We start from the raw sequence: 26,706 nt of genomic DNA on the forward strand, positions 1-26,706 counted from the left end.
GGAGGAACAGTTCCTTCTTTACAGAGGAGCCTGCAGAAAGCACCTGGGCTGGGACCACAGAGGGACGGATCCCAGATGCCTGACACTGGGCTGACCACCATTTGTCCTAAATCACCTCTATGGACTATGTGGCTGTCAGAGATTGCCTGAATGCCAAGAGCACCAGTGCGTACACAGGTTGCAACTTAGTGGCGCAGCCCAACCTCAGCAGGTGCTGCCCAGACAACTAAGGCTGTTGTCTTGCCTTGGAGGGATCCTCCCTCGCAGAGCAGCCTCTGCCAGTTCCTCCAGCAACCTGAGGAGCACAAAGCAGCAGGAGGCTGGCAGGGCAGCAGGCTGACGCCGATTCAACCGAAGAACTTCCCTATAACGTCCCACCTGAAGTTACACAAAGTAGTCGTGGAGCAAGCTGAATGGGAGCAGCAGGCTTGTGACAGCGCCTCAAACGTGTGCTCAGCTTCCAGCGGTTCTCAGGGAGTGACTCCAGATAGTGAGATGATTCAGAAGAAGTGGGGCTGAACAAGATGCTTGGGACCTTCTCAGAGGGCTGTCTTATGCTTCTGGTCAGATTAAATATTATGAGTAATAGCTTTTTCTCTGGAATAATTTGCCCTCTTGAGCATTGTCAAACTTTCAATTAATAGTGAGCTTTTTACCTATTTTCAGCTGAATTTAAAGCCTGGCTGTCAAGTCCTGGCATGCCCGGGCTTTGACAGAGACCTGAAGTTGCAGGCTGGGGGCAGGCCTGACCTCCAAGACTGAGCGATTGCACAGGGGCACTTCAAGACTTTTTAGGAGTTCACTTCTGATACTTCAAAAACTTAGGTCCAGAGAAAGTGCTCCTTCTGTGCACCTGGCTTAGCTATCTGTATGCAAAAGCAGAATGGAAACTGCTGCACAAAAATAATGTCATCTAGGCTAGCTAGTAAGTGTCACTTCCAAAATGCTAAAATGCATATAATTAGTTCAACTTTTAAGATTTATCTATTTCAGTGTTCATATTATGCATACATAATATGCAGTTATAGTTAATAGTTTCCAGCTCAGATATCTCACAATTTTATAACAACAGAATTTGATTAGGCTGATTACTCTTACACCTCGTTTAATATTATAATTTCATTATAAAACCTCATCTGGAGGACTTTTAACTCCTTATGGCTCCATTGGTGTTTTAGTATGCGTGTATTTTCAATCCTTTTTGTGAACGCTTTGTTAGTGTCTTTTTTATTCAGCAAGGGTTTAGACCTTTGATAATAGATAACAATTACTACAAATTTTAGTAGCAGTACTTTACAGACGTATGCATTCTTGAAATATAAAGCGTCAATTTTGATCAGCAGACTATAGTCCTTAACAAAATAGGAATTTAGAAATCCATTTTGCCGTAAAGATATTAAAAAAAATCAAAGTCTGTAAACAAATACAGACAAGAGATTATATGATATTGTAAATAATTCAAGTTAGTACTTACAATTTTCACTGTAAAAAACACAGAGTGTAAAAAAAAATATTTCTTGTATGTTAGTCCTTCCCTTCTTCAGGAAAAGTGGAGACTAGATAAAATTAACTCTAGATTAATTAGCATCCAGACTAAATGAAATAAAAAAGTAAACTTCTTTTGGATCTGATATTAGTGTGATCTAGACTGTGGAAAAAAGCCATGAAAAGAAGCAAGTCCAAATGCTTTAATATGTGCCAGAGCAGTGCTTGCCAATTTTTTGGATGCAATGTTTTTTCAAAGATTTCCTCTTTTCACTGAAAAGTTCTAAAAAAGGAAAAAAAAGATTAAATCACTTTCACAAATCTGCTCTCAAATCACTGAAATGATCTAGCTTCTCTGGATCCATGCTCCAGTTATACAAACAGATTTGCACAAGAGTAGTTAACAAAGCTACTACTGAATTGGCTCCAAAGACTGATCTTTTTATTACTAAAGCCACAGTATTTTTACTCCAGTGTAACTTCTGCCATTTAAACAGATGTGTGACAAAGGGTGAAACAATGCTACGTATGTATGGCTATACTTGGAGCTAGATGAAAAATGACACTTCTAGTCCATTGGACATTCTAACAATTAAAAGTTTTAACTCTGAGTGGGAATAAAGTCTAAATTCACCATGGAATATAAATTCTATCCCCTTCGCAAAATCTTTTGGGAATCTGGACAATAAAATAAATAAAATACATAAACTCTAATATTAAAAGACAATGTATCCAGCAATGAAACTGAAATATTTTGCTATTACTAAAATAGAACAAGGAACTTGGAGTGATTTCCTCTCCTAATTTCTTATTCCTTGCCTGATGTTTGAGGGAAACCTTTCCACTTTAACAAGACTTCATTTTTTTTTAATAGAAAACTCTTCAGCTGAAAATTTTTTAGCCCACACTACCTACAAACATTGAATATGCAAAAGCTAGGAGGGAGATACACACATGTATACCGTGTCACCCCCACACAAGTCCTTATACGATACACACGGTTTTCATCTATTTTGGCAATAGTAGCAGAAGCCTCCGGAAACCCAGCCTAGTCATATTTAATGTTACAAATCATCAGCACTGGAAAGTAAAATCACAATAATGTTTGCTGACCCTAGAATAAAAAATGGGAAAATAGTTGTGTTTATATCCACTTTTTCTTCAAAAGCGAAATACAGACACAAATTTGGTGCATGGGGATTTTATGTTAAAAAGAAGTAAGCAGCTATGATGCCTGATGGATGTTTATAAGAATGGAGTTTTGGCAAGAAAAGTAACACGGTGATTTTTTAAAACTTATTCCCTGTAACTTTACATAATCAGTGCAATTTTTTATTTTTGGTATTAACTTGTACAGAGCACCATAGAAAACATGACTGGAAGGAGCCTTGGCCCGTCATATGGTCCAACCCCGACCCCAAGGCAGGATCTGCTCTTCCAGTGTGAGTCCTGAAAGATGTCTAATCTGTTCTTAAAGACAGTCTGTGAAGGGCAAGGGGTCACTATTATTGTCTGTCTGCTCCAGGGCTCCAGAATCTTCACCGTGAAGTTTTTCCAAATGTCTAATCTGAATTTTCCTTGTTGCAATTAAACAGATTAGTGCTTCACCATGGCTACGGGTAGGAGATTAATATCTTTGCATCCACAAAAGCCTCATACACTTGCAAATTCGGGGTGAGTGAAATTGCCTAGCTTTCTCCGTAATTATTTCAGCCTGGGAATTCTAACAAGACATTGGTTGGAGGTAATTGTTTAGCACGTGCATAAACAGCAGCCTGGAAATAACACTAATACTTACTGAGGGGAATAGCTTGCCCTTTGGGTTCTCTGTAGTCCAGCTGGACATAACTTAACTCGGACCAGAAAGTCTGCATGAAAGCAGATCAGGTGTGAAAGACAGCTATTTACACACTCAGTAAATAAGCAAGTACTTCATGACACACAGTACCCTAAATTCTCCCTATGATGAAAACTATAGACCTAGCAACCATTTAATAGTGATTATAATACCCACTTTTTTGCGATCACGCCGCCGCCATTAAGATGCATTCAGGAGCCATCAGCTACTTCTGCAGTACACCACAGTAGGCTACACAAAAACTACAGGCAACATGGTGAGAAATTACAGCCCTGATTAAAACTCTAGGTCCTCAATTAGCCAGTATGAATGCCAGCATGATTTAAAGTGCCTGCAGTACCCAGCAGATGCCTTAATTTCAGTAAGGGACTTCACTATCCCCCAAATTGACTGCATGGCCCAACTTGCCTGCTGGAAAGAAGTGGTTGTGTGTGTCACAGTTAAAGACCGAATTTAGTCTCTGTGGAAATGGATGACTATTCCCAGCCCATCTGAAGCTGTGCTTTGGTCTCTCAGCATACAGGACAGGGCTAACTCACGAGGACACATGCCCTCCTGACCAAACTGTTTCTCATTCCTCTGTGTACCACTGCTATGCTTCTGCGTCCTTTGGCAGGACCTAAAAAGATACGCAGCGGATGCACCAATGCACAATTAAATATTACAGATGTGCGCTAATGCTTTGGGAACGTGCCCGCTACCAAAGCCCTGCCAATTTACAGATTACTGTAAGAATACCTTAAAACTGGCAGCAGCGCTGTTCCACCTGCTGTCTTTGTTAGGGATCAGCATTTCTAGCCCTGTCTCCACTTCAGGACACAATATGCAGTGAAGCAGCACCTGCTGCTCTTTGTGTCTCTAACGGGCGTATGTAAAGGCTGGAGAGTAGATACAGGTGCTCAGAGTCCTCCTGCAGCCAAATGTACGCTGACAGAAATGTGAAGTTATCTCAGAACACAGATGTTTGGCTTTGCTGCCACTGCCTGACATCGGCACTTTATTTTCTTTATCATGTGTGTTGAATTGAAAGCTTTTTTTTTAGGCCCTGACCTTGGCAGCAGTTGCTACTGCATTTCATCATAAAGATAGGAGAAAAGAAGAGGGGAAAAAAAAAAAAGGAAAAAGAAGAGGGACTTAGTGGATTTTCATGATGCCCTTTGTAATCCTGAATACTTCAGCTGAGGGCCCTCTAACACTTTTACTTATCCTACTAACTCTATGTCTTCCATTTCTTCATATACACATTTTTACCCAACCTTAGCACATCTTTCATGGGATTTAAAAAGTTATTTTTCCAGTTGACAAAGATGACTGGAAAAAATCTGTGTTAATTCTACATCAATCTTTTTTGGAAGAAATTGTTTGTGTTTTAAACTGTATTTTTGTTATGTTTTGTTTGGCGCATCAGTTTATAGTTCAGCTCATTTCGGGATGAAGTTACCTATAAAACCTGTATGTGATCTCCCAGGTTCTATTAGTTTATCTATAAATTGTCATGACCTTCCTTAGTCAATATAATTGAGGATTCTGTAAAATGTTTTGCTAATCTGGCTGTTATGAACCAGCACTGATGACTTAATGACTGTAACAGAGAGTAAAGCAATTCACTGAAAAGATTTTTTCTGGGGCTGGAAAAATTACAAGTTCTACTGTTCCACCAATACCTCTCGCTGTTGTGCTTGCACCTGTACATAACATGTTGCTGGTGGTCTCTGTGTTTTCAGTTTATTCCTCCAGGAATGACACTTCCCCCCACAGACCACATTTCTTTTCTCAGCTTCCTCTGCCCAGGTCCACCTGTGTGAAAAGCCTGCTGTGTCATCCAGGAGGTCCTTCCTCAATATTCGTCACTCAGTGAAACACAACCTTTTACACCTTCAAAAAATACCCACCCAGCTTTTTTTTTTTTTGAGTAGAAGACCATGCAGACATGCTTTTACTTAGACAAAAAGAAAGAAAAAAAATATTGAACAGTGAAGACAAATTTCTTGTCAGTATCTGCTGCAGAGCAATGTCAATCTAATGAGCAAATGGGATGAAAATCTAGTTTTTGATGCAAATCTACAAAATCGTGGTTGTCTGAGTTACAGCTTTCTTGACAAGAATGAAATGTTGTCTTACTATTATTTCAATATATAAAACTCAAATTCACAATAATGAATTTAAAATTATTCAGACCCAATGTTCAGAAGAAGTCAGACAGAGGAAGTCAGCATGGGAAACAAAAAGTATCTTTCTGTGCTTTTTGTTATCAAAGGTCATCTTTATAGTTAATTCATCAGTCTCCAGAAATATTACAAATGGTACTGTGTAACCCAATAAAACTATAAGGCATCCAACTTTATTTTATGTACTTACTCAAAAAAAGTGGTCCATCCAGTCTCATCGCTTTTAGTTGCCAGAAGTCCACTGTTGCCATGGTAGGTAAATAAGACAAGCTCCTGCCCTTGTGCAGTCATGCTTTTCAAACATCCATTAGTGCCTATCGTCAACCAGATGACTTGGTTATCAGGAGAGACTACTCTTACTGGCATCCGGTTGGGATCCCGTCTGATACGAAGAGTATTCCCATTGCTATCCGTTACTGCAGTAATATCATTATCATTACTGTAGCTAAAATTGTATAGATAGTCTCCAGTGACTAAACTCACAGTGTACTGGTGAGTACCATTGACATCAAAGATATAAAGCTCTTGGTCAGTTGGAGAAGCAATTTCATAAAAGTTCATTGAATTCAATAAGGGTTTGTTCTTTGACACAGCCCGTATCCTAATATTTCCCAGATCAGCAATATACAGGGTGCCATCTGGAGACACAGCTAAGGAGGAAGGGGCATTGAGTTTGGCATCTTTAGCATAGCCATCTCCATTTTGGTAACAGTCACAGTTGACATCATTTTTGCAATCACACTCTGAGGGTATTCCAGCAACTAATGAGATCTCTCCATCAGTTGTGACCTGTCTTATCCTATTAATCTTTTTTTCATCAGTTTCTGTAATGTAAAGTACCCCGCTGTAGGACACGGCGATGGCAGTTGCTGACTCGAGCGTGGTCTGTACAGCGTGCTTCCCCACCGTGTACTCCACTCCAGGAACCTGGCAATGCATTGGCCTCCCTGCAGCGATGCGAACCTGACGGTTTTCAGTGATCTGCAAAACTACGTTGTTATCCAAAACATAAATGGAGTTATCCATCGGGTTGATAGCTAAATCTGTAGGCCATTCCAGACGAACCTTAATAAATAGAAGTGTTTCGTTAAACAGTTAACCAGTGCAGATTAAATAAATTGACTCACCTTCAGTTTTAGACACTCATGTAAGGATATTTTTCATCTGCTGTAAGCAATCATGACAAAAGGACTTGTATGAAAGTACATGTAGCAAACTAAAGCTTTTCAGGGAAGCAAGGGGAACAATGTTCAGACATCTATTTTATCGAAAAAAAGCCAGTTGCATTGGAGCTATAATAGAGGTCGAATTTCCCCTCCAATAAATGCTATACTTTTTTGTATCACAAATGCATAAATAAAAATAGAGACAGATATCAAAGTCTAAAAGCATACTTTAAGGACAGTACTCACTTTTATTCTTGTAATGGCAAAAATAACTTACTACCTTCCAGATTACAAAACACCTACTGCACTCCATTTTTAAACATACCACTAGTGATGTCCCTTCTTACCTACACAAGTTACTTGAGACAAATAGAAAAATATGGTTTTTTGTATATATCCTCTCATTCACTCTAGTAGGCTAAGGATGTTAGCCAGAAAATATCAACATGCCAAAATAGTTCTAACAGATCTGCCATTCTCCCAGTATTTACTCCCAGACTTAATGTTTCCTGCTGATAGTTTTGCTGTTCTAAACTGATCTGAACTTTATGGGCAGAAAAATTGAATACAGCAGCATTTATAGCTAAGAGAATACACTGTGATTCATGCCCTTGGAACAGGTTTCTTTCTCCCCAAATTCTGCTGTTAAATAGCCATTATACACTCCACCCAGTTTTATTTTCGGGGCAAGAAAGCTGCATTTGGATTTCTAGCTCCAGCTCAGCTTTCCAAATTAGCAGCAGCTAAGAAGTACCTGGCTGATGTGCATGCTGGTATCACAGGTTAGAGGTCGTGCTGAGGTCAGGTCGTTGGAGCCAAGCAAAGTGGATATTATTCCATTCTGATCCACTTTTCTGATCATGGTCCCATCAACAAAGTAGATTAACCCATTCTTGTCTATTGCTATTCCTTTAGTGAAGAAAATAAAAATTAGTTTTTTGTACTAGCAGTGAGTATATTCTCCATAACTAGGCATAAGTGGTATGTATCTAGTGGGAATTAAGGGCAGACAACGTGGTCATAGGCAGTAGGTAGTAAACCAGCTTGTAAACATATTTTGCATAATAAACCAATATTCAGTATGAAATCTACTACTGTTGATCACATTTGCTGTTGCGTGTTGAGAAGGGTCTAGCTTTTAAGTAAACCTGAAACATGGGATAAGTGGGACCAAAAGCAACACTGACTTTAAATCTTCACCACTGCCTGCCAAACACATAATCTAAAAAAATGCTCAATAACCATGCAAGCCAAATATTTCCTAAAGAATCAACCCAGATTCCCTGTAGTTTTCTTCTTCAATGGTCTTTCCAGTTGGAAAAAATTACTCAAACCCACATTTTTGAGCCAACAACTGGGTTCACTAATTAAACACAATCACACCCCCGCTCTGAACTTTCATTATTATTTTGAAAGTTATGGAGAGATAACTCTTTTTACCTTTAGGGCTCATGAGAGTTGCCTCCACAGCCTTGCCTCCATCACCACACCTTGCCTCATCAAATGGTAGGCACTGCTCCCCTGTTCCTCCTATGACCTCAGCATTTTTGGTCAGGTCTTTTGCACCCGTGAGTGACTTGGGCCGATAAATCCTGCGTGTGTTTGTGTCAGAAACGTACAAATCTCCTGTCACGGGGTCAGTTGCGAGGTAGTATCTGTGAGCTGGGTTGTTGCTGTAAAATGGAATTATACATTGCATATGCTGTAATTCTTTGCACCTAACATTGGATCAAGAAGAAAAGGCTTCAGTTCATATGCAGTGTGCAGTAACACATATATAGTTAAAACCAGTAGTGATGCTCTAGGCATAGGTAGCACAGATTATGGCCCCATAACGTTTTTGGGTCACATTTCTTGCCTGTGTCACAGGCAGTCCAATCTAGACTACTCATCCTTTTGGGACAGAAGATCCATCTTGTCTGTGATGCTCACAGGCCTGTTCCATGCTTTGTAATTAGAGACAGCTCCTGTCTCTGTAATACGCCAAATCAAAATACTGGAGTCTAAAAACTCCCAGGCTTTCTGGGAACCCTGATCCAGTTTCAAACTTTGCAGCAGGACCCCAGTCCTCGCTTACACTTTGTTGCTGTTATCGTCCTATCTGTTTTATTATAATTTATATAAGGCTGCTGGGGTGCGTGGTTTATATAATTCATAAACAGATAAGGCAGAGTTTGTATTATTAGTTCACAGGCAAGAGATAAGACATCCTTTATAAGTATTTGTTTAATCCACTGCTTTCAAAGACGTGATATGCATGATTTAACGCATTAGGAAACGTCATCTTTTCCACCAGAGCGCTGAATGGAGCTTTTCTGTTCTTCTTAACTCAGAGTCATATTTCAAATAACTGTACACATTGGCACAAAACCGCTAACTATGCCAACACAGTCTTTATTGCAGTGAAAATATATATTGCTAACCATTTTCCCAGAAACGTACATTTTGCCTCTCCACTGGTGCCACATAATTGAGAATTACTGTCTTTTCTCCCCTGCTGGTGAAAAAAACAGCCCTGGAGAGTACCTTTTGGGTTGATACATTATGATGTAGGAACTTAACCCACTGCAGTTGGGATTCCTGACCTAATTTATGGCACGAAGAGCTGAAATAAGGTCATGTAAATACAGGAGGTAATTTCAGATGCTCTCCTAATGGATTGAAGCAGAGCGTCAGAACAGTCAGTCCCACTTCTGATGTTTGCAAAAGCGCTGCTTAAACAGATCTACCAGTCTTGGTGATAGCCAAACATCTGTTCGCAGAATGCTATACTTCACGTTTTGTAAATACATAACTGTGCTAATGTAACACATTTTTATGTACTGCCACTTGGAAAAAGCAACAAGAGACCAACACGAACAACTTGTGAACAAATGACGTTTTTTAGCGGGGACAGATTTTTATAGCTATTCAATTACAAAAACACAGAAAAAATGTGTTGCATAAATAGGATTTTCTTTGGTTTTAAGACTTTTAACATGTTGGTTCAGAGTGAAGAAACCAAGCGAAGCAGACTAATGAAATCAAATACAAAGTGATTAGCACCTCTTCAAAAGCTCTGCTATAGAGCTGAGTGTTGTACAGCATGTCTGAAAACAATCAAATATAGGCTGACTTTAAATTTGTCTGTTAGAAATCTATTATTGCCAATGTGCTAAACAGTTGACAGGTATTTTCAAAACCTTAATTTACGCAGAGATCATTTCATATGATCACTATGTAGTGTACAAATTATTTATACCTCTGTAGAATGCAAATTAAATTATACCCATTTACATGATTACTTTGGTCTTTAAGAAACTTTGCAGACACTTCAAATATAAACACACTGCAAAATGTGAAATGTGCAATTAAATTTTATTTCATTGTAATTTAAAATAAAGTCCTTTTTCATACTACTGAAATCTAAATGAAAGTACCTCTCCAACTCATCTAACGTTGCCTCAATTGTATTTTTCAATTGTTGGAATAGAGTCATCAAATCAATAACTAAATAATTTATGCCTAACACAATTACTTATTTTGAAAAAGAATTTTTAAAGCTGTTTTCATCATAAATATGAAAATACTTCTATGTTCTAATTAATTCCAACAAAAATGACAAAGCTCTTCTGATTTGTGGATGTTCTCATAGTAAGTAGTGTATCCTCATCAAAACAAAAAATACACCTGATAATTTATGGATATTTTCTCATTTTGTTAAAAAAAACCCCAAAGTTTGGGAGTGTATAGGATATTATTATTGAATCAATATAAACTCTCCAACTTGTCATATGTAGATGTCTAATGGCTCCTTTCTGAGTTAAGACAACAGGCTTAACTTCAGCGTTTCTTTTCAAGTGAACATTAAAAAGTGGAGGTAGCTTTAGCTGATAGGAAAAAAACATTAATTCACAGGAGCAAGGCACAATTTGAGGAACTGAATAACCATCCAGTGAAAACCGCGCTTGTTTTCTAGCCAGAAGACATCCATGCGCACTTTGCAGATCTCAAAAATAGTACAGGGATAAGTAGCCAGCAGTTTATTCTATTTCATTGTAGCTTGAAATGATATTAAGATTCTGCCTTCTACCAATAACGACAAACGCAAAGAAATAAAATCCACAGGCAGTGACTACTTGACGCATTCAGTATCGCCTAATCGCTGTCAGTAGCTGCAAAACATGTAGTTACATACCAACATGGGCTCCTGTAAAGACAAATGACTACAAATTAACTTGTTCTGTCTATGCCAAATAATAAGTGCTTTGAATTTAAAGTGTGCACACACGCACAGAGCTGTAATGATCTATTGCCCATTGCTTTTATCTTGCTTATGTCGATCTTTTAATTCTTCAAGGTGTCAGATCACCTGCATTACTCTCCACGCATAAATTTTTTTAAAAATACTCTTCCTGCTTCAGTCTCCCTCTCTCTCCCATTCACTCTGTGCCTTCTAAATCATATACCCTGAAAGCTGTTTTTATGTTTTGATAAGCTTTTTTTTGGCTCTCTACAGACTTGGGATACTGCCATAGCCTACAAATGACCTCCCTGACATCAAAGTCCTTCTAAAAATTACTTCTTCTATGAATGCCTATCAGCATTAATCACCCACAAGCAGCAGTGTGTATAAAGACATCAGTTCAGCTTTGAGATTGAAAAAATGTTAGGTCACTGGTACATGAGAGGATAAATTTGATCTGCATTGTCTCTCAAATTTAGAGTACAGGCTCCTTGAGGTGGGAGGAGACACGTCACTCTGTGCTGAAGCACTGTTCATAGGCGAGGAAAGTTGAATGCTTGAATAAGGTAATAGATCTGAACTAGCATTTAACCCCGTTCATTAGTTTTACTTGGGGAATATATATTTTAGTGCATTTTCTTAGTTTAGATACCTAGTAATTATATATTGCAAAGTGGTCTGTTGAGGGCTGTTTTCCAAACTGCAGTTTAAACAGAAATCTCCTCAGCAGTTTGAAGGACTTGCCAGTGAAACTGGACAGTTTGCCCCCCTCTCCTACAGGCCACCCAGATGTGCTTCTCTCATCTTTGCAGCATTTCACAGGGCTCTGCATGACTTCACGCAGGCAAAAGAAGCTATTTGGTCTCATGGTGTGTCCTTAAGCTGGGGAGCCCATAGCAACAGGATTTGCTGGATCCTAGAAGTTTACACGTAAATAAAAATCAGCTAAATTAAAAAAATAAAAAGCTTCCAGAGGGTATTAAGCATAAAGATGACACTCTTGGCTTAGGAAGCCCTAAGCAGCAAACCCCTAAGGCTAAGTCGACACTGGGAAAATGTTGTATGATGGGAAAGAAAACTCAAACTTGTAGTAGACCGTGTCAGGCTGCACAGTGGGGTCCACATCTCCTGCCTACTGGCTCCACAACCGCTCCTGAAGAGCCAGCTCTCCACGGCCCTCTGTGCCTCCTCCTGCCTCAGATGGAACCCTCACTTCACAGCTGCTATATGGGCCCATGAAAATGCGGTTACACTAATTTGTGCAGTATGATTGCAGTTTTGCTACCCAGATCTTCTGCATGTGTAGGCATGAATAAAGGAGAAAAGTTTCAATGTTCTCCCTCACCAACTTTTACATGCAGGGATCTAGTTTCTGAAATGCCACAGTTGAGCCTGTGACCACAGCTCTGCCAGAGGCAGGAGAGGGCGTCTCTACTAAATCACAGCAAAACAAACTTCATTACACATCCATTCCTTAATTCTCTTTGCCCATTCCAAATTCCCATTTTGAGTATTATTCCGTATTTCATACATTTGTCAAGACACTGTCTTATCCAACTGCAATCGCAACTTTATGATACCAGAAGGAATATAATTATTTTAAAAGTACTGGAACAAATGCAAATTAAACATAATAGTGAAAACCTAAAACCACCAAATAGAAGAGACTGCTCTGAGTCACACCTGGAAAATAACATAAAACCAGCTAGACTGTGCATCAACTCTCAATTCTGATCATTAGCACTGATGCAAACACCTTACTTAGTCATGGAATTTTTTGCCTAACACATTTGAAACATACGTTTTTAAACATAAAACCCTTCCTCACAAAGAAGTATGTCCCAAGCAAAGTAAATTTAAAAAACAAGGAGGACTGAGATATGACTCTGGGATTTGCTTAAACACAAGGGAGGAAAATGAGTGGCAGCAAAAAAGAGAGAAAGGGACCGCTGGGACTGTTAAGCTCTATATTTAGCAGTTCCGCCACAAAGTCTTGCAGGGTTTCATGTATCCAACAAGACTTTAGCATAACTGGTTTTGTCTCCTTATCAGCACTGGCTGCTGTAGCAAAGCAATTCTAAGCATCCACCTTCTTCTCTTCTGTTCTTGCCACTTTTGTAGCAATGCCAGGACAATCAATGTTGTACTACAATTCTTCTGATTACTATTGCTTTTATGACCAGTCTTCTTAACTCCTGGAGTTGTGTTATTATGGGACAATTTCAACTTGCATTATAAAGAGAAGCTCACCTTTAAAGAAACATATCTGTTAAATGTAAGCCTGAAAAGACTCAACATCAAAAGGTTAATGAAACTAACCCACTTGATACTTTTATAATTTTATTAATTATATGCCATTCTCATCATATTTGGGGTATCTGACCAAAGAGTGAGTTTTGACAGGATCAGCAGAAGTGCTGCCAGCAAGGATTAGGAGTGAGTGGAGACAAGGGGGCAGCAAAGGAGGGTGTACACAAGCAGAAAAAGAAGCCTGACTGTGGACAGAGAGTGATGAGAAAAGAGGAACTCGTATCTGAAAGGACGATACAGCCTGACAGCTGACATAACTAAAACATATGAACTCATTATTTTTGAAAAATACTCTTCTTTTCTAGTAATACATCTCAGAAATGACTTCTCCATTATAAGCATTCATTTGTTAAAAAAGAAAAAAGAACAGTTAGAAAAATACAAATCTTCTTTAAGGAATGCTTACCTATGTCTAAAATCTTTATTTCTTGGTGGGAGCAAGTAAAAAAGAACAGAAAAACATTATTAGAAAAACATTCAGAAAGGATGTTAAAAGATGAAGAGAAGGCAATATTTACATCTATCATTAGTGAAGTGGTGAATGATTGTCTTTTGTCCACTCATGTTGACTACGTGGGTTAAGTCTTAAAATCCTCAGAATCATTACTTTGGGTAGATTAAATTCTCACAGTTTAGGTAAGCATAGTTAAAATACTTTATCAGGAGAAAATTTTTTCACTTTAGTTTAAATACTTTTTCAAATGTTTTAAAATATTTTGACTCAACTTTTTTTGTCCCCCAAAGCATTTGGAAACTCTAACTTACACAACGTCAGAAATATATTCCATACTTTAGTTTGCAACAGTAATTCACAACTCCAAAAATCCGAGATGAGAAAAATACATACCTTAGCTCCAAAACACTAGTTACATTTCCAGATGGGAATATCCGCCGAACATAGTTGAAATCCCCCACGTAAAGACTGCCATCTATCCCACAAGCTAAGGCAACCGGAGCCAGTAATTTATTACCATCAGCTTGACCATTACAACTTGGACAGGAAATGCTGCGTCGTCTTCCATTGCCCATAATGCTACTAACAACTGGGGGTTGCTGAGATATAAATTGATTTTCACCATTTCCTTTGTAGAGAATTCCTGGCAGATAATATAGAAAACACAAAACAAAAAACAGTTTACAAAAACTTTGAATGTATGTACATAATACGATGCGTAAGTATTCTAAATATTCTTTTAGTTGATTTATATAATTTACTGGACTTTCAATTGTTTCACCACCATATTTTCTCACTACAAGTAACAGAAATTTATTAAAACATTTTTAGTTACATTTAAGTCAAAGACACAAAAAGCATTAAATTATCTTGTCCACAAAATGTAGCAGATACACTAGCATTTAAAACCCAAACAAGTTTTCAGTCATTCTTATTTTTAAATGTTAGTCGTTTTAATAGTCATAATTTAGAATAAAAATTGTCATGTTGAAGGAAATGCAAGGTGTACTGAATGAAATCAAGGTCTGTGTCCATAAATCTTTACAGTTTTGAAATTCCCCAGTAATGACTAGAATTCTAACTGTTCATACATTATAAAAAAGAAAAAATTGTATTTGCAAATTGTATTCCTAAAGTCCTACTATTACTAATTATGAATATGTCAAATGTAATCTAAAGTGGATTACTGCTGCAAATTGTAAATATTAATTAAAGAGCTACTTCAAAAAGTTGGGGATTGCCTCAATTTTATATTATAAAAGACTCTTTACTCAGCTCACAACAAAAATGTACCTCTGGCAACAAAGTCTGCCTCAATACCATGTCTGCAGTTATACGCAGTTATTAAAAATGTCAAAATAGCAAAAAAATGTGATGCCAGGCCAACCTGACTCTTAAACTTAATTCTGCTTTGAGGCATGAAAGGAACAATAATTTCGTGAAGACAAAGCAATGCGCCAGCAGTATTTTTCTTCCTTATAAGTCTCCATAGGAAATCTGAGAAGAAAAATGTATGCTTTATGTTAACTCTTCAGTCTTAGGAAAAAAAGTGTGACTTTACGGTGTGTTAAAATGTTGCTGGGACCCTTATTATTATATCTCTCAATGAATCCATTGAGGTGTACTCTACAAACGGTCAGCTATGATGGTTATATTCGTAAGTAACAGTATGTCTTTCCGTGGTATAACCTACGTAAACCACATGTCACTTTGTATTTTAGAGTGATCTGTGTTTTATTGATTGTGTGCCCAGAGTTTCAAAGGCAGTTTGGGGCTGAGGGATACATTTCTCTTCTGAGATGCTTAGAAGGAATTTAAGATGTATTCCTCTTTCTCTCCTCACTCCCATAATGCACTCTTTATACTGAAAGAGATGCGAAAAAAATACATTGTTTTCCTCTTTAAATGTTTTAGGTGTCTTCACTACTTTTTAATGTTATAAAATTTAGGGGATTATAAACATAGAACCAATATACATGATAAAATCAGAAAGAATGAAAATGGCTTATGGAAACCTAATGTCAAGTAATCTAAATAAGTCATCTGAATCAAAAGAGTGAGAACGTATTTTTCATGAATAGTTAAAGCCAGAATGCATTAACAGTACACAAAATCCTCTCTCCTATGATTACATCATTTATGACAATCATGGCACCATAATTTTGCCAGAAATAGCTGAGTTTATAATTTTCATCAGAGGAATTCTACAAGTCAGCACAGTGCATTATTGCACCTGATTTATTCTGTCATTACCTTGAAAAATTGGTCCTTTGCATTTCTCCTCTATTATCACAGACTGAAAGATGTACATTAGGCTATTTACTGCAGTAGTTCGGGACGTCCGTACAAATACTGTCTGCACTCTCTTCTGAATAAATTTCTCCAGCTCATCTACCTTGTCATTACAACTCTCCACTTCGTTTATTCAATTAGACACATGTCACTTTGAAAAGTCATTACTTGTCAAATATACTCTTGAACATAATTTAAGGCCATCATCAATTTACCTTGTGAAGAGAATCAACCATATATACATTTATAATTATAGCTCTTTACATTTTTAGATAGATTACCTTATAATAATTTGCACAGGGTTTTTTTTACATTTTATATTAGGTGCAATGACACCATTTCCCTTGATTTGGTTACCTTGTTTTTCTACCAGTCAGAAGCAATGCTTTAGGTGGCAATTAGCATATCACACAAAATAAGCTCATGTACTAGTGGGAGACCTCCAAGGGACACCAGGTACTGTAGAAATGACGTTCTTCCTGCTGAATTAATTCTGGGCTCCTCCTTTGCATAAAAATCCAGTGCAACCAACTCCCACCTTGAGTCATGTGACTCTGCTTATTTCACCTTTCTCACATGCTTCCAGCCAAATTTTTCCAAATTTCCTCCTGTTCAGTATTGAGCTGGGGTTTCCTTAGCATGGCACCCTCCAACAGACAGTTACTGAGTAGCACACTGGACAAATTTACCTTGGTGCCAAGGCACAGTTCTTACAAATGCGTATTGCCCCTCATCTTTTCACTGAAATCAAGGAAGACTCGCTCACTAGCGACTGGACTCTGTCCTGATACAAGGGGCCCATGTGCCCTTGCTAACTCAAGGCAGCATCATTTGTCACCTGCTGTGTGCTGAGCTGACCACAGTGTCCTGGGGAGGATTCACCTCAGGGAAGGATTTAAACGTGAGGAGAGTGGAAATTAGTGCTCATCCTCCAGAAGAGATGGTACCCATGTGCTGACTGCTCCCACGAGCAGCTGTGCTGGGGCTGGGGATATCATGACATGAACACCTGTATAAATGAGGGATTTAATACTAGGAGTGAGGAGCTCTCAGTTTGGCAGGAATGTCTCTTATTGCTGTTTAATTTTCACTCATTGTGAAAACTGGAAGTGAAAACATCATTCAAGATACTGTTAACATACAAACAGTTAATCCCAATAACAATGCTGACACGTACAGTTGCTTTAGAAATAGTGTTTCTCTAGCATCACTCAATTTTTAAAAACAATTTCAACATTTTTGGGTAGGGGTTTTTTTTGGTAAGCATATGGACACAGGCTGACACTGTTAGATGAAATTATTAATGCATATGCATTTATAGGATAAAGAAACATGACATACACTGTAAAGCTAAAGCATTTACCATATGCAAAGCATTCTGTAATTTCCTTTTTTAAAATAACAAAGCAAACATTTGAAAAGTTAAAATGCGATACCTAAAGTGCAGTGTAGTTGAGTATTAAAATTAGCAAGAAGCAAACGAAGTCCTTACCATTCTGAACATCCAAAACATGATGTTTATCCAATGTCCAGCCACCCATGTTGGAGGCATCCAGTTCATAACCCTGCAAAATGGCAGTCCGCTTTTCCCAGAGGGTTAGATCCAAGCAAGACTCATATTCATAACCTACAGACACTGAAATAATAGTAAATTTCCTCATTAAGTATAGGATCTCACTCAGAAGAAGAGTTTAAGGAATGTTATTTTCTTAAACTACATATGTTCTTCTGCTCTCCCAGGCTACCTGAAAATCCCTGTGGCTTCCTCGGATGTATTGAAAATGCTAAACAGGATTCTAAAATTCTTTAAAGAGCAATCTGGGGTTATTAAAATAATTTTAGTTATTAAAAGTAAGTGTATTAGGACAGGGACAGAGGAAACCCATTTTGTGAAGTATGTCAGAACGCTACTGTGCTCTAAAGTACGAGGAGTGTGTAGACTAAATATCATACTGTATTATTAGGCTGAGGGCTACTTCATAGGGAAGAACAAGAAGTGAAAAAAGACTGGTCTCTTTTCCCTTTTGAAGAAATTTTCTTCTTATAATTCAAATTTTAGTTAGTATTTTCTAATATATTTTAATATCCGTTGTTATTTCTCGTCTTATTCTGCTAAACGTTTTCTACTTAATGAATACAAGTATTTGAGATGTGCTTCTTTATTTTCAAGACAACAGCAAAAATGCAAAAAAACTCCATAACACACATACCAACAGCTTCAGATAATCCATAGACTCTCTGGTTGTATGCATCAGTTTTATCCCATATGAAAGTGTAAGCCAGATTTGGGGATGCAGGGAACCATTTTTGGAAAAGTCTTCCCACCACTGCCACCATAAGATGAACCTTCATTAAATTAAATGGTATAACAGATTGGGTCATAGTGATCTTCAGAACAGATTTATATCCTGCAGCCCTGGAGCTTAAGTATGATAACTTCAAATCAGTTCCTGGTATTGTTGTTTCTTCGTGAAGTACCTATGCATTGGCAAGAAAAAAATACAGTATTTGAATGACTTTGAAATTGAACAGAACAATGCAGCTATCATAAAAGGAGACCTGACATGATGTTACATGACAACCCATTAGGAAGTATCATCTAAACCTAGCCTTCATTTAATAATGTAAAAACTACATAAATAAAAAACATTTCACCTTTTTTTTCTGAAAAGCAAAGTCTAAATTCTTTGTTATACTGAAGCTGCTTAGTTGATACTTTCTGCTGAAGGATTTCAAAGATCTCTCCTTTATTTTTATGGCGGGAAAGGAGGCATGCAGGAGAAGGAAAACATTCCCAACTGCTTTTTCCAAAAGAGGCAAAGAAGCATCTTTCATCTAAGTGAAAATAGCCCCTTCTATGCTGCCACCCCTGTCCCAATTATGGATACGTAATAAAGGCAGTAGAGTCTCTAAGCACTGCAGAGCTTCAGATTTGCGTTGGGAAGTCTAATTGCTCCTGTAGAAGCAGGAAGGACTTTTAGGTGGTTTATTATTTGCATTACCTGTGGATTGTAAATACTTTAAACTGGAGCATTCTTCCATTTATTTCAAAGATAGATAAGTAGGATGCCTCAGGGAAAGCTTTTCCATATTTCCTGATCAATATTCACTACTCAGACATCAGCTCACCACTTTCTCATTTCAGAGAGGTGCAATGATTCAATTTTATTTTTAAAAGGTTCCTCCCCCCTCTACCTTGTCTCTTCCTCTGAGCTGAGGAGCTTCTGTGGGTGATGGATGGATGTGAAAGGCTTCTGTGTAACGTGGATGAAGACAGCCTATACTGTCCTATCGCTCAGTCAGGACATAAACACTGAGAGCCAGCACTTCAGGTGAACAGCTACCAAGTATCCCAGCTTATTGGAAAAAAAAAGAAAAAAAAAAGATATCTAGACACATTTATAAAGATAATGTTTCTCTGGTGGGAAGAGAGGGCAAAGGATGCTGAAGTACAAGCCCAGAGCCTTGGTGGTGTCAAAGGAGCACTCTTGGGGAAGTAAATGTGGAAAGCTTTATTTTACTTTCCTGTCTTCTAGTGTTAAAGTCTGAAAATGGAACACTAATTAATATTAGTGGAAAGCAGACTTCAGGGAGAGCACTGCCACAAGTATTAGGCTTAAGACTTCAGCAGGATCAAAAGCTGGCTACTAAAGAAGTGCTAATTTAGCTCTCTAGCACAGAGAAATCCTTGGACACTGCTTTTAAACAACTGTCTGTCTGTGTTGAATATAGTCAAATAACGTGGTTCATGCTCTTGAGGAGGGCAACCGGTGCAACACTGTCCTCTATGTTAGCATTTTGCTGGGATATAAAGAATTATATGGTATTAATTATATCTATCTCCTTCCCAGTAACAGTAACAAAAAACCAGAAACAGTATTTTGACTCACTGTCTGGCACGAATGGTTATTTACATCTGCTATATGCAGGCATCTAACTCTTCTTCTCCAATAAGACTGTAAGAGAGCTTAGGAAGTAAAGGAGGAATTGGAAGATACTAGACAAATTAAATTCAGATTTAAAAATTCTTAATTCTTAATCTTTGAATGTTTCTTTTTTCCTTACCAAGAACCTGCCATCACTGAGAAGAAATTACAAGCAGTACCATCACTTGGAAGGAGGTGAGAGTGGCATAATTTCTATTTGTAAATCTAGTCTGTTCTCCTTCAGTCCAATATACGCACAGTATCTAAGCCAGAGAACAAGCAATTCTTTTCTACACAAACAAAAACTCCTCTCTCTAGAGATAGAAGTGATTGTGAGCATATTCCTTTTCTAAGACTTTGAAGGAAAACCACAAACCACCTAGGAACAAAAGACAAATTCCTCCTCAAGACATCAGCAGGACTCTCATATACTGTACATTAAAACTAGTCTAACAGATGGAGGTCTCTGTAAGCAAGAGGAGAAAAAGAAATAATACGCTTGTAATAGGACACAATTTAATGGACTTCACCGGTCTCCTGTTACGACCATTGCTTCTTTTACAACTGCAACTGCGGAAGAGCAGCGTTAAGCACTTAGGTGGTCTTCTAGTAGTTTTGGCTGAGATAACAGGCAATAAAGAGGACACCTTGAAGTTTCAATTTCCAAGAAATTCCACTGTGTATTTGGATTACTATCAAATTAGAAACTAGGACACACGCAGTTCTCAGTGAAGTTTAAGACAAAACCTGAACCCCTATTATTAGTTTCTGCACAAGCCTCAAATATCTGCTGGAAATCTGACTTATAACTTCCTTCTTTCCATAAAATATCCCCTGTAGTAACTTAGTTTCTTGAGAACTTTAGAAATGTAGAGGTAAGGTTATGCATCTAAATCTCTCTCCCAGAATCAAGCATTACAAAGAGAATTAAACAGTTTAATGTTCATCTGAAAAGTTAAATCATCAGGCACAGCAGCGAGCATCCTATGGGAGCCATGACAACACATCAATTGTAAAGCAATCAGGAAAGTCACTGGGTATAAAAGTCACATCAGGAATTGCCAACACAACCAAGCTGTCTGTACTTTACCTTTTCCAGATAGAGTATCAAACTACCTTCAGAAAGGCTGATACCCTAAGGGGACTGAGTTATAGCCCAACCACTGAATTCTAACAGTTGACATTTTATTTATGGATGATCAAGCTTCTCGGAAGGACAGCTATGAAATATTTAACCTACAGGACTGAGATAAGGGTCACCTCAGTTTTCACAGAGTTTGTTGTCCTGAGAATTCAAGCTGGTGACTGAGTCACATAAATTGTGCAGGGCTCCTTGTCTCTCGTGGCCAGCAGGACTAAAGCTGTCCAGGCTCTGGAATGCTTTCCTGCTCCAAAATATAATATGATTCAAGTGACATGCTCTGATGGTATTAAGAACCCTGAATAAGGAATTTAATTCAATTAGGGGGAAAAATGCCTGCTGTATTGACATGATTCTTTTGGCAAAATGAGCAACTTCAATAGAGGATTTGAGAACAAATTTCACAAATGAGTGCAAACTTTAGTCCTAATGTCAGAAAAAGGTTCTTTGCTGAGAAGTAACAGCTGAACTAGCACATTAAAATGTAACATCACCTTGGTTTGAGAGGGGTAAAGATAGCATTTTTAGATACAGGTAGATATTGGCAACTACTGCTGTTACAAAAATCTTGAGACCAAGGAGTATTAAAATTATACTTCTTTAAGTAGAAGCTGAAACTGCTCATTTCAAGATGGAAAAATCTTCTCCTTTTAAAAAAAGACTTCCTCTAGAATTGAGGCTCTTAAATGAACTTGTAAAGAAATAACCTTGAGTTAACAATATAAAGCAAGGAGAAATGAAAAGGGGAAAGAATAGTTTTTTCTAGACTTAAAACATTGCTGAGGTACCACAGAGAAGAGGAACAGGAAAAAGCCATACATGTGAAGAAACCTAAAAATGTGTCCATAACAGAATAAATCAAGAGGTGTATATAAAGTTTCAAACAGAAAGCAAAAGAAAACCAGAAAATGTGCTGGAAAACAAGGACACAGAAATGGAGGTATCTGGCTCTAAAAGTAATCTCAATTTTTTTGCTCAGTACAAACTTGAAGTTCTGGAGATTCTAGCTAAGTGAAACTAGGATGCAGCACCCATGTAATAGTGGAATATCTAGAGTAATACTGGAATGTCTAGACATCCTGTTATACTGCCTGTTTAAATGATAAAATAGGTTAATTGTTGAAAATCTGGCCACCCTGAAGTTACGAACAATCATTTGTATCAAGTCACTGAGGCCCTGAATTCTTCTGGGTAAATACATTTTGCCAACTTCTGCTGTACAGTATTGCCAGTAGTGAGAGTGAGTCAGGGCAGAGGAGGAGAAAAGCGGGCAACCTTGAACATATAATTTGAATAAAAACTCTTCAGTCTTCATTCTCCCACACACTTGAGGTGATGGAAACAAGCTGTTTGGGAACTGCAGAAAGCATCTTGCAAGTGTACGTAAAAGTGGATAATGGAAGTTTAGGAGAAGGAAAGCCTCAAAAACTCGATTTCAGAATTGCTCATTGTGACTCACATGGGTTTCTGCCAGACCGCACTGCAATATGTGGCAAACAGATGTTTATTATATTAGGAAAAAAGACAGCAACAATATTACCTAACACATATAAGCAGCTCCATCTTAACCTGATCTCCCTCATCTGCATGCAGTTTACTGTCTTGTTCCACACTGATTAATCTCAGCTAGTTAAGTCTAGGCAGAGCATGCTAACTTGCAATTAAAAGTAGATAAAGTCATGCCTAAGTACTCCAAATTTAGTTAACATGTTATTTATTATCATCCCTCTTGAGTAATGAGCTGTTGGGTCTGTGATCACCCTTTTACCCACTGCATTTGTTCTCTCCCCTTGTTTGCCTTCTGTTTCAGTTTTCTTTTGTGCTGCTTCTTTGGTACAAACTTTAATTCCCCCTCTGATTAATTTGGGATTCCTAAGCCACTAAGTACACTCTTTTGGAAACATTATCTCCAAGGGATGATGATTACAGCAGTACATAATTATCTCCTGTAGTACGTGACAGTGAGTGCTGTCACACCACACAAACAGGGTGACTAATACTCACTGAAGCAACATGGGGAACAGTTTCTTTCTCTGTGCCTTCACCCAGTCTCCACACTTTCAAACTGGCATTGTCCTTTTTTTACAAAAAGATCTACAGCAGTTTCCCTGGAGCTGAACAGATGGTTTTGAATGGAATCTGGTTCTGCCCATCTTTTATCAGAGTAGAGAATTTTCTGGGAGACAGACTGCTGAGCATTATGCATTTCTGAGGGGAACCTGACCCTAAAGGGGTACGTCCCAGGCATGGCTGTGCAGCTCCCACTTGCCAAAGCAGGGGATTATGTGTGTGATGAGCAAAGAATATAGAAGAAAATACTACTTGATTTTTTTTTACACAGTACTGGAACTGGAGCTTTGCATAAATAACGACAGTACTATTTTTACCTCATCATAAATGACCCATCAACACCAACTGCCTAGGATCTGCTGAGAATATGAACTTTCCTTATGGCTGGTTTTCTAGGGAAATCAGCTTGACCCAGTCTCGTCCTGCCTGTCAGCCCTCCCACCTCACTACTTTTGAACCTGGTAACCAATTTCAACCACATTTGAAACACCAGCGGAAATCTCTAAAGACAATTCAGTTCCTTTAGGATTTATAACAGAAAGGGTTCAGGTAGGGAAGAAGTAGCCGAGTTGGTGCTCATATGAGAAAAAGGCTGAATGCGGTCCCTGAGGGAAGGATTAGATGTTAGCTGGAATTATAGCACTGGGTGGGAATTAGTAGGAATTGGCTTCATTAGTCCCTCTGTTCCTCAAATGACTTGTTTACCTAGACATTACAAGTGTTTTTTGAAAGCATGTATTTTCTGACATTCTTCTATTATTACTTTTTTCTTGATTTATACCACATCTATCTAAGCCATTTTCCATCACTTCAGAAACTGAATCTATCATCTGTTGCCAAAACAAGTAAATCAGAACTGTTTTTCAGTGGACTGTGTTTTGTAAATACTTTCTTTTAATTGCAACTTGCGACTATCAAAGGCACAGAAATGATAGTGAGGATAAAAGCAACAATTTCCTACCACAGTCTAGATTTGTATGAGCATTTAGTTGTAATTTCCTTACATCTTTACTTTAAACCTGCTTCTACCATGAATTGCTTAATGATTTTGCTCTTTTCTTTAGAGCTCTGCATGAAAATATTTGAATACATTTTCTATGTCTCCCTTGAAGAGACAAGGACATTTCTTAGTGAATGGGAAAAAGAGTGCCCTATGTAATTATGACATTGTGAAGGTGGGGGAGAGAAAAAGAGAGACAAAGGAGAGAGAGGAAGGAGGGACAGAAAGGAGGGAGAGAAAGGAGAAGGAGAGAAAGAGGGAGGCAGAAAGAGTGCTGTTTCACTAGGAAAAGTTTTATCAGAAATCAATAATGAGATAAATATTACTTTTTGAAATGCAACTCTGCTTTAAGAGTTGAGGAAGACTGTATTAGTGATTAGTTACTTGAGGTGGAGGAATTTAATACATCTATGTTAAGACAAAAAACATTCCAGCCACAGTTCTTTCCATTTAAAGCAAGGTTTTGATGTTAACTCTTAACTTTTGGCACTACAAGTTCTGAAGAAGTAGATTAGCACATATGCTCATTGGCTTGTAAGCCTGTCCTCGGTGTTACAGAGAGTTCTTTCAGTTTATAAAAATCTGAGTGTCATGCTATTTATTAGGACTAAACAGATAAAGTGAACTGTATAGGTCTTTCAGACATAGTGGAAAAACACCTTTCATTTTCAGTTTCTGACGTGCACTTCTAACAAGAGGACAGTCAAAAAAGTCAGATGTACCATAGTGTGTTCATTTTGATGGGCCAGTGCCTGATTGCTGGAGACATTCTGTAAAGTATACGATGCAAACAAATATAAAACCAGACAGTAGTGTACACCAAGTTTTCTTACCTTTTTTTCTCCAGCTGAAATTTTAAAAATCATCCCATAAAATAAATACATTGAAAATAATCACATGTTGCAAATTCTTAGCAGTTAGTCAGAATTATTTATTTTTAAATAGTAGTTTGCACTCTTTTCATTATGGTTGTTTAATACTAGCCTGTGACAATATACTATTTATTTGAAGCACGCTTTACCTGTGTCTCTGGGATGATAGGACTATCTTCAGGAGAAATTCTGAAAAAGGTGGATAAAGGCGATGACACGATAACGGGGTTTGGCCTTACAAATCCGCTCAGATCACAACTAGGAATGTCATTCTCTTCCTTCTTCATGACCAGGGTATCCATGACATAAAAGACATTCCAGGGAATCCATACTGTGTGATACTGTGTTAGGAACGGTGATCGCTCAAACACCAGTGTCAGAGAAGCACCACCATTCGCTACCAAGTCAAACCTAGAAAAAAAATCCAGGAGGGGTAGCTAGTCAGCAAATTCCCAAAGCCATCCACAGCCTCCATTTTACAGATTGATTCTTCATTCCATTGTACTGCTCTGAAGGCAGAATGGCTCTACTGGGAACAATGAAGAAATCAATTAAATTATATTACATAATACTGCACTAAGAGAATGGAGAGTTTAGGATGCTGCGTTTAAATTAAGCAAGCCCTTCTACTTCTAAAGTATATAATCAGCATGTTTAATATTTGAAGAATGTACAAAGTAAAACTTTGGTCAATCATTTTTTTCATGTCTTTTGTTTCCATTATTTTATTATTATCTTACTTTTACAAGCAGCTCTTCAGTAACGCCTTTGCTGTCTTTATGACTTAGAAGTGCTTCAAAGGGAACTTACATTCCATCTTGGCGAGTGATTGTATATCCATAGTCTGGATAGTGTAGAAAGGAGACATTGACTCCAATAAGTGGCGTTCCATCAGCAGTTAATACTTGGCCCCTTATGACAGATGCGAGACTGTGAAAAAGATGCAGGATCAAATTACAAATTTGGTTTTTTCATTCTTTTGAATGAATAAAAGCTAGTAGAGCAAACACACACACACATGCATCTGCACATGGTATCAACTACCATTAAAAAAACATTCCTGAGACTCTAACCCTTTTACAAGTTCATATAATTTACACTGTATAAACAAATGCCTCAAAATCTACAGATAATAACTTTATTTCAATGTTGTTTATTTTACTTTAGTTCATTTTGTCTGTACTGAGTTACTAAGACCAGAAATTCACTGAAAAATTTTAAGAACTTATAAACTCTAGATGTTCCCACTTTAAGTCATATCTCTGGCAGACTCTTAAAGAACAACGTGCTTTTCAATTAGTATCAAAGCAATCTGTAAAACTGCAGGGACTATGAAGTACAAAATTTAAAAGAGCAATAAGGAACATTTGTGCAACAACTTTTAATCAACTGCTGTGCCCAAACACATTAATGCTGTTAAATTACTGCAAACACAGTAGTTCTAGTGTAAATCATCTTCCTTCACTCAGTGAGATCCCAGACACCTGCTTCCTGTTACTGGTTTATTTTCAGGTCATTACTGCTTCGCAGAGCACCAGTCAAATAGTTTATGCAATTATACTGTCGTGCACTTAACAGTTCTATTACATTAATTCATAATTTATATTATTTAGTGAGCTCAGTTTAAAAAGTGCATCTTTGCTTTTCCTTCTGAAGTGTTTTCATTGCTTGGATGTATTTCCAACTGTGCTAGCCCAAATCAACTGGTTAAATACAGATTTATTTAATCATTAATGAAG

At 37.8% G+C, this 26,706-nt stretch overlaps 1 protein-coding gene across 1 annotated transcript in view; it reads right to left on the bottom strand.

Annotated features, from left to right (window-relative positions):
• Positions 1-26,706, bottom strand: part of TENM3 (teneurin transmembrane protein 3) — a 363,886-nt gene that overhangs the window by 30,383 nt on the left and 306,797 nt on the right. The window contains exons 19-27 of the mRNA XM_074866418.1: positions 25,778-25,897; positions 25,117-25,378; positions 18,169-18,436; positions 17,451-17,594; positions 14,060-14,309; positions 13,619-13,639; positions 8,118-8,350; positions 7,432-7,586; positions 5,702-6,576 (exon numbers count right to left, since the gene is read on the bottom strand). Of these exons, the coding sequence (XP_074722519.1) occupies positions 5,702-6,576; positions 7,432-7,586; positions 8,118-8,350; positions 13,619-13,639; positions 14,060-14,309; positions 17,451-17,594; positions 18,169-18,436; positions 25,117-25,378; positions 25,778-25,897 (2,328 nt within the window). The remainder of the gene's footprint in view (positions 1-5,701; positions 6,577-7,431; positions 7,587-8,117; positions 8,351-13,618; positions 13,640-14,059; positions 14,310-17,450; positions 17,595-18,168; positions 18,437-25,116; positions 25,379-25,777; positions 25,898-26,706) is intronic.

The sequence above is a fragment of the Strix uralensis genome, chromosome 4, assembly GCF_047716275.1.
Source record: "Strix uralensis isolate ZFMK-TIS-50842 chromosome 4, bStrUra1, whole genome shotgun sequence".
Classification (NCBI taxonomy): Eukaryota; Metazoa; Chordata; class Aves; order Strigiformes; family Strigidae; genus Strix; species Strix uralensis.